Here is a 9360-nt window from a genome sequence, read left to right as displayed (position 1 = left end):
CTTCAGAGTACTAGACCAGGCCAAAGGAAAAACTCACTCTTCATAAAATCTCACCAAGTCAGCAACCCCGTTCTCTTCGTCAAGTACACGAACCAAACTGTACAGTCGCTCGATATCTTTGTCGAATCCTCTATTTTCCAGAGCAGAAACGGTTCCTCGTAAAGAACAGGTTTGACGATCTTGTTGAGACGACGGCAAGTACGGCAAAGTGCGGCTAAGGCCGTGGTTGCTTCGGTCATGGCCCTGCTATCAAGCAAGCAAGCTCGTCAGTCACCATCTGGAAACTATCTGTGGTGTTCACACTAGCGGCAGACAGCCAGCCAGTCAAAACTTACTTTCGTTGGCTTACCTCCGTGGCGGAGAGGGACTCGTGAGGCTCGTAGTTGAGCCCCTTGGCGTCGAGGTGGAGTTGCTCAACGATGAGGAGGAGGATCTCGGTGGGGAAGGCAGCGAAGGAGGGAGAAGGAGGGGGGGGGAAGGTTGGTGTGTGTAGTGGTGGTTGCGTTCATGATGGGGTCGGTCAGTTTGGGTGGCTTTTTGGCTGCCGACTAGCTGTTGGGAGGCGATTGTGGCCTCGATGGCCCTGGTTGCGATCAAGGTAGTCAAATGGCTTGGTGGTGTTCTTTTCCCTGTTTGTAGCTCGGACGTGCTTGCTTGCTTGCAGGCAGAATCCTGAGCTCGATCAAGAGTGAAAGGGAGTGGGATTTATAGATACCTCTACCTCTACATGATGCCGGTCCATGAGGTTTAACACCGTCGCTTTATATAGAGGAAGCATACCTAGGTCGTGTATCATAATTATCGTAGTTGGTCTCTTCACTTGATAGACTAATTTACTCGCAGGTGACGAACTTGGACTGGATCGTATGGAAGTGAGTTGACATCTATCGTCCAAGTACGGGCCCTCGAAACTGGAATCTTGAGTGTGAGTAACACGGAACAGTTCACTACATGGGAACCGTACCGAATCATCGTCGGTTAGTATATACTTATGGATGACCACCATCTGGAAATACTTGCACGTCTGCGTTTGTTCCAGGCCGCACGTGAAGGTATCACTTTGGCGAAGAAAGGAAAGTTGCAAATTCACCAAAGAGGTCTATCTTGACAGTTGATATTGGTAGGTATATCGAGAAAGAAAAGGGGGTCATCATGCCGAGCCGAAGAGATCCTGATTCTGAATGATGGCCGGGTCAGCAGTTCGTTAGTAGTGTAGTGTACTCCGGATCGAGGAATGGTAAGTAAGGGTCCATAAATTATCGGCGATGCATCTTGTCTGCCAAAGTGCCAAGATCCGGACCGGCTGGTGCGGGCGGTGCCATGATGGTTCTTCCCGTCACTCTAGAAAAGCGGGTGCAGGCGTAAGTGGGTGACGGACTGGGGCGTGCAAGATAAAAAGGTCTAGTTGACATCGCTTTGGTAAATTCATGTGGGAAACTTGGTATTAGGCTAGTAGGAGTGATGGGAAGAAAGGTTTTAAGACTACATTATATTCGTACAATTTGGTCCAGACTTCGATGTCAGTCGGGCGTGGCCGGATGCAGGTACAAAATACGTCACGGCCGATGTGGAGACTGGTGAACCGGATCTGGACCCACTTTATCGGGGATACCGAATGCCAAGATCCGGATGAGAGCCGGACGTTGTGGGAGAATGAACTGCAGCACGTGGAGGTAGCGGCTGCTGGAACACCGAATTAGATGTTAAGGCACTCTACGAATTGAAAGTCGTGTCTTGTCGCTGCGGAACATATCAGGATGCCAGGCCGACACGCAGTTGGAAAACTCCAGTCAGCGTTTATTTTCACCTCTACCAGCATTAAACTTGTAAGCGCGGTACCACCACGTTACAGTTTTAAGGGCCTCAGATGTGGTCAAACCATCTATATTTTGTACGATAATTAGAGTTTTGGCCACTTGCAAATCAGCGTGCTAACAATTTCATTGCCGGCAAAAGTGTTGTTGAGGCAACCAAAAACAAACAATGACCATAAACACCTTACCCAAACATTTAGTGCAACCATCCAATCTCATTGGTCATTGTCTCTAACAGCCTCATTTCCTCAACACCCACTCATGTTCCGTCCCCATCATCTGTGAGATCATCTTGTTCCTGAGGTAATCAATCTGAGCATCCACCAAACAAACGTCGTCCCGAAAACACACCAACAGAGATCGAATCGCGAATCGCAAATCGCAAATCATTGCCCAGCCCAGCCGCCCAACTGAGCCAGTCGCCGTCATTCAGCCAGTGAGGGCTTATGTGAGCGGAACCTTTTCTCGAGACACAAGAGTTTTCATTCGTCAATGAACGCCGACGGAAAAAGAATTTCGGCGTCGGGTCAGCCGCAACGGAATTTGTCGTCGAGTTGGAAGGGCAGGCAGGTCGGATGGCGAGGGAGTGAGGGGGGATGTTTCGCCTCCTTGCTCGATAGTAATGATGAGATGATGCGTGAAGTGGTCAACCTTTCGGTACTTTAGGTACCCAGAGGCACTCGCTGGCCGATGAGGTGTTGTGTGTCTGCAACGCGACGAAATTTTTTGATGATCGCTCGATCCGTCTCGTTGGCCACCACACATCCAACCATCTTGGATGAAACAAAGAATTCATCTCTTCTACTGTACCAAATGAAAAGAAAAAAGAAATTTGCCATCTAGACAGATCCCGCCAACACGAAACTCGGACTCAATAACCACATTGGTGTGAACCGACCCAATTCAGATACATATGTACCCCTGGCCACAAGGAATGACCCGAGCGACGGCGACGGACCCCGGCCCTGTGGCTGTCAGATATGTACAGTGCGTAAAAAATACCCCGGATTCTGTGAAGGACACGCAATTTCAGTCAGTTCCGAGTTGCGAAACCCATCAATTTTTCCACACAAACCACTGGGGTTGAATTGACCCAGAAATTGGTTCGAACGGTGTCTGCTATTCCACGGGCCTGGTTTCGTCATTGAAGACTTCTGTATTCTGTATATCAGAAAAACGTGAAGTCTCAACCTCTTCATTCCGACTTCTCGGCGTCCTTGGGTTGTTAACCGGCAATGGTTAGAGGTACCTTTATGGTTACATCCCACCGCCAAACCATTGCAGAGGTGCAGAGAGGCGGTGGTCGGTGCCGTGGAAGCGTGGCTCGGTGGTCATTGCGTTCATTAGGTGCAGTGACCTGGCATGGCTTCCCCGGCCCAGACCGCCATTGACAACAGGTTGGCAACTTTGAAAGAATGTACGAACAACCTGGTAAAAGAGTTTGAAAATGTTTTATAGTTGCCAGTTCGATGGTGACATGAGATATTGTGGTTAGTTTCTGATTGTCAAAACGGTTGAAATGCCGTCGTCGTCGTCGTCGTGATTGTGTGTACGCAGACGGCAGTGATGCTGCAAAATGGAACCTGCGTGACCCTGAATTAGTGCATCTTCCCTGTGATCCACCGCTCCCGCCCCTTGCCCGGCGCCTGCCCTCTCCCCCATCCGTCCCCAGGAGCCCGGAGGCTGGGAAATGGTTGTTGTGCGGCCTTTGTCCCACTGGAAGGTGGAATTAGTGTACACTGCAGGCGTCGGGTGGGAAGTCACTTTTTTTGTGTGGTGCGAAGGCTGGGAAGGGAATGCGTTATGCACCAGCGGACCAGGGCTGTTTCAAAGTCGGTCTTTGTTTCTTCAACACACAGAGTCGTCGTCGCTTTCATTGTTAACCTTTTCCGTTCCCCCTCCCTCCACGGTCCACACCAGTGACTTCCCCCTTCCCACCGCCTTTCTGGATCGTCCATTTCAATTCTTGCTTTGCGTTTTGGCTTTCTTTTTTGCAATTCAAGATCGATCACTCACGCGACTGTTTCGAGCCTAGGTACAGTGGACAATCCAGCGAACGGTACCTCTACTCCAACACTACCGACGACGACGACGACGACGACGGAACACGAGAAAAGGGCATTGTCTTCCCTGCTTTGCCTGAACCGAACCCACACCATCTTAGCTCGGCCAAATCCCCCGGCCTCTTGCTCGCGCCTCCCTTTCTCAACACTGATTCGCCCCTCATTCGACACCGTCGCTCTACCCTCGGACTACACTACTTACTAGATACTTGTTTTCTTCAGTCGCTCCACTAGACTACTCTTTCTAGACTTTTCCCGCTTCGGGGGCTGATGCGCATCAGTGCCATCCCACCTCTCTAGCTCATCCAGGTCCCCGTCCAGTCCGCTTCTCTGCCTTCCAACCACCGTCGAGACCACGACCGCCCTGATCTCAGATCCAGGTCGAACCCAGCACCTCTCCCTCCCATTCAGTCCATCCCGCCACTGGCAGCCCTCGATCAGGTCGCCAATCTTCCCAGGGATTTCCACCTAGCCAGTCCGGGCGTCTGCAGAAAACTTCGCAGTCCAAACAGTCCCGATTCACTCGTGCAGACCTCGGCCTGTCGCAAGGGCCAAAGTTCAGCCCTCCTGTCTCACACAGAGGTGGACTCGCCAAAACATACATATGGGTCAATGACATCAGAAGCCCAACGCCCTTTCCGCGCTACTACCTACACTTAGTCTTCAATTGCTTTAACTCGATCGCTTCTCCGCCATTCCACCCTCCTTAGTTCCCCGTTCCATTCGGCGCAATCCTCTCGGCGCTCCTCCTACTCCAGCCCTCCTTTGTCGGCCCCTACCACATTCCCGAATCCGACCCTCAACTATGGAGGCACACGCTCGCGCAACCGCCTCGATGGAGGAAGCACAGTCTCCCCACGCCGCCGAGTCCTCGACCAAGACGAACCGTCGCCGCGGCCACAGTCTCAGCGTGTCACCCCCCTGGCACACCGCAAAGTCGACGACACACAACCATGGGCCAAGAGACTCGACCCTCCAGCACAGCATCTTCGGTCAAAACCATGGCCCCTTCCGCAGTCACCGCCAGAACAGTGCCGCGAGCGACGATGCCGTCCCCGCCCATCCCAAACAGGGGCACAAGTTGAAGGGCATGCTGCGTCGTGCCTCTGTCTCTTTTCGTTCCGGTGTGAAGGGCATCGTCCATAGGAGGACCTCCGTTCCGAATACTCCGACTTTTGAGCCGGACGCCGGTGCCGGTCCTTCTCAGCCGTCTGCAACTGCTCGTCCCACCACTGCGCATTCGACCTGGAACAAACTGCGTCAAGCTACGAGCTTCCACCGCCATTCCCGTAGAATGTCTGCCCACCACGGCGAATACCCCTTTGGTCACATTGCCCTCCAATCACCGCCTCTTCCCGTACCCGGCTCCGGCGAGCAACCTCCGATCATCCCCCGTAATACCGGTGCTGCAGCACGGCAAGCCGCCGCGAGTGCAGGCCACGGTCTCGAGATGATCAATATTCCTGCACGCCGACCATGGGCAAACGACGGCATGGACGACTACGAGAGTGGAATTGGCATTGCCGTCACGAGAGGTAGATCGTCCGAGTCTGACGTCTTCATGGATGGCGTTGATTCCGATGTCGACATTGAGCTGAACAGCCCCTCTCCCAACGACGAGGTGGACATCATCAAGGTCGACTTCATCTCCCAGCTACCTCTTGAACTCGGAATCCATATTCTGGGACAACTGGATGCGTCATCGCTGGCTTCTGCTTCCCTCGTCAGTAGGTCATGGAACCATGCTGCTAGGAACCAGCATATTTGGCGCGAGTCTTTCCTCCGGGAGAAGACCACCACCTACGCCACGAGCGGAGCCGTTAAGCCGGGAACCGGTCTTGGTGTGCCAGCCATCCGCCCTGGTAACGACTGGAAGGAGATCTACAGGGTCAGAGAAGAACTTGAAAAGAGATGGAAGGAGGGCAAAGCTCGTCCTATTTACCTCCATGGCCATACGGATAGTATCTACTGCTTGCAGTTTGACGAGTATGTCCCTGATTTGCTCCTTCAAAACCGTATGATTACTAACTTTGCATAGACACAAAATCATCACCGGTTCTCGTGACAAGACCATCCGTGTGTGGGACATGAAGACTTACTCCTGCAAGCTTGTCCTGGGTCCGCCCGAGATCATCAACGACTCCGACTTGTCCCTCCTCCACGACGAAGCTGGCAATCCCATTCACTATGCGACCCTTCCCGAGCTCGACCCCCACCCCTCAGCCAGCGGTCAAATTCAAACGCCCGCCAGGAGTCACTTCTCCTCACCGGCCCTCTTCTCACCCCCCATTTTCCACCGGGCTTCCATCCTCTGCCTCCAGTACGACGATGAGATCCTCGTCACCGGCTCCTCCGACGCCACCTGTATCGTTTACGATATCGCCTCCGGCTACCAACCCGTCCGCCAACTTCGTCACCACTCCGCCGCCGTTCTCGACCTTGTCTTCGACGACAAGCACATAGTCACCTGCTCCAAGGATGTCTCCATTTGCGTCTGGGACCGCGCCACAGGCGCCCTGCTCAAACAACTCCGTGGCCACACCGGCCCCGTCAATGCCGTGCAAATGCGCGGCAACACCATCGTCTCCTGCTCAGGTGACTTCCGCGTTAAGCTCTGGAACATCGAAACCGGCAAGCAGATCCGCGAGTTCCTGGGTCATACTAAGGGTCTCGCCTGCAGCCAGTTCTCAGAAGACGGACGGTACGTCGCCTCCGCTGGCAACGACCGCGTCATTCGCATCTGGGACGCCAACACGGGCGAATGCGTGCGCGAGATGAAGGCGCATGGCGATTTGGTCCGCTCTCTTCACGTCGACAGCGTGTCGGGCAGGTTGATCTCTGGAAGTTACGATACGGATATCAAGGTGTGGGATATGGACACGGGTGCCCAGCTGCTCGATTTCCCGCAGTGGCATAATAGCTGGGTGCTATCCGCCAAGAGCGATTACAGGCGTATTGTCAGCTCCGGACAGGATCCAAAGATTCTCATCATGGATTTCGGTGCGGATGTGAAGGGGATTGAGATGCTGGAGACTCCTGCCCCAAAAGTGGTGCCGCAACATCAGCAGCAGACGCACAATCAGGTTGCTGTGCCCTCGGAGCAAGGGCCGGGCGGGTATTTTTGATGAGGTTTGATGGGACGAGACAAAATGAGATGCTTGCATGATCATGGGGCGGCGTTTTTAGGAAACCGGATACGGGAACTGGTCTGGAGTCCTCTGGACTAAACCGGACTGGACTAGTTGGATCAATCACCGACGGGGTGCAGGATATGGGATATAAACCGTGATTTTGGGTTTTTGTTATAGAGAACTGGCTGCTTGGTACGACTGCGCCGGGGTAATTCTTAATATGGGTGTGTGTATTCTCTGAGGGTTGTTGGGTGGACCTGGCCTGCCTTACCGCTGGTCGATATCGGTTGAAGTCACTCCCACATAACCCGAGGAGTAGACACTGCTTCTTCTTTTTCTTTCTACCATTTTCCTTCTCTGGATCTGGATTTTTACTTTTTATTTTTGTTTATACAAATAGATAGATTACTGGGTAACTTGGGCACTGTTTGCTTTGCTGGAGTACACTGCGCTTGGGTAGGCAACCTACTCGGATTTTTGGAAGCTGCATGGAGCAAGGAGCAAAGGAGAGAAAAAAAACCAGAGAAACCGACCGTCATGGTCCAGCCATGGATGAATGAATGGAGGAATTTTTGCTCTTTACGGTAGACCGGGCTCTTACCATCCATGCCTTGCAAGGCGTTTCTTGAGTTGACACGGAAAAGATAGATTGCTGTCTCTTCTCTCGAAGTAAATGTAAAGAAATGAGGTGCTTGTATGGGACATGTACGTTCGTTGTCAACATAAGTGCACACTGCTTTGAAGTCCATCTGTGATGAATGTTAACACAGCCGTCGCGACTTTTGAGTTCAACTTCGTGGCCACGACTTCGTGCCAGATCGTCAAGTGACTCCGATTATCCACTCCCTCATACCTTTCCTCCCTTATTTATGCATACTCTCGAATTTCTGATGAGGTATCCAATCAATCAACTCCTTCATCATTCGCGATCAAGACAAGGACAGGCACAGTTACTACCGAGATCACGGTAATGTCATGAAGGATGACAACCTGAATTAGTACATAATCGAGAAGTTATCGGCTGTAGCACAGAAAATCAGTCCTTCTATCAACCCCGCGATGCATCTTCTTCGTTCCCTTCCGTTCCGTTGCTACTTTAGGCTCGGGCGGCTGGCCTCTTTTTGTGGATTACTACTACGGTGGTGGAACGGTGAAGGGAGGTGAGGATGGGATCGATGGTGAGGGCGGCAGTACAGGTATATGGAAGAGAAGTAAGGGAAGACGATCGGAGTCGACGAGTCTAGAGAAGGTGAAGGTGAAGGTGAAGGTGAAGGAGGACTAGTAAGTGGAAGGTACCTACCTATCTACTCTAAGGAAGGACTGGAACGTGAAGGTGAAGGTGAAGTGGAAGTACCTACCTAGTCTAGGTAACTACCTACCTTAGACACATGATACCTAAGGTATGCAAGAAAGGGAGGGAATGGAGCGACGGGCGCTCATGGTTCAGGAAGCGGGTCGGTTAAGGTCTCGGTCCTAAACTGAAAGAGTACTATAGGTTGGTTGGTTGGTTGGTTGGTTGATTGGTTGGTTGGGAAGGGAGGGAGGGAGGTAGGAAGGGACTATCTTCTTCTTCTGTCTCCCGCCTCTTGTTAAAGAAGAAGATGGATGTTAAGAGACACTCACGCTATACTTACTCACTTTTCATTCACTTTGTGTTTTTTTTTTTTTTTTTTTTTTTTTTTTTTTTTTTTTTTGGCTCTTTTTTCTGTGAGTGCTAAATGCGTTATGGCCGGGGTTTCCTCTGTTTTTCTTTTTTTTTTTTCTTTTTTTTTTCTTTCTTCCCCAATCTTCTACATGTAGCTTACTTCCTACCCCAACTATAAACACCATGCCACACCACTTCTACCTACCTAGCTTTTGTCAAGAAAGCCTGGGTACTGTGAAGGATCGTTCAAAGAAAGGAGTTGATCCAAGGGTTCGCTTCAATCTGTGTATTCTTTTCAATGGTCATTACAGCGTAGAGGGGTTACGCGTTGTTACTTTCTTTCTTTCAGGTTCAAGTCTTCCTTCTTTACTGAGGTACTTTACTTGATTCAAGGAGAATATACGTTGAAGGTACTCACTTACTTGCTTGTGTGATCTATTCTCTGGTCCTTAAGGTTATGGGGTTTTGGTCGTGTGATCGTTGGAGAGTTTACAACGAAGCCACTTCACGCCATGCCTCGTTTACAGGCTGTTACCCCGAATTTCTCAACACAGGAAGGAGCAGCAACTGTTTATAAGCTATACTTTCAGAATGAACAAGCACATACGACCATACCCACTGGAAAACTCGGGATCCCGTCCGCTCTCCCATAGATAAGCCAGTGAGGGCCAGACTAGTAGTTGGGTCGGTGACGACCAGCGAATCCC

General features: G+C 51.4%; 1 protein-coding gene across 1 annotated transcript; it reads left to right on the top strand.

Moving 5' to 3' along the window:
• Nucleotides 1-4682: 4682 nt before the first annotated feature.
• On the top strand, nt 4683-7449 carry NEUTE1DRAFT_122582 (uncharacterized protein; the record flags this gene model as incomplete). The annotated part of the gene is made up of 2 exons (XM_009853066.1): nt 4683-5863; nt 5916-7449. 2 exons carry the CDS (start codon nt 4683-4685, stop codon nt 7000-7002), a joined length of 2268 nt encoding a protein of 755 aa, XP_009851368.1.
• Between the last annotated feature and the right edge of the window lie 1911 nt (nt 7450-9360).

This window comes from Neurospora tetrasperma (genome assembly GCF_000213175.1).
Source record: "Neurospora tetrasperma FGSC 2508 unplaced genomic scaffold NEUTE1scaffold_3, whole genome shotgun sequence".
NCBI classification, from domain to species: Eukaryota; Fungi; Ascomycota; class Sordariomycetes; order Sordariales; family Sordariaceae; genus Neurospora; species Neurospora tetrasperma.
This window is presented reverse-complemented; position numbering and strand designations above follow the sequence as displayed.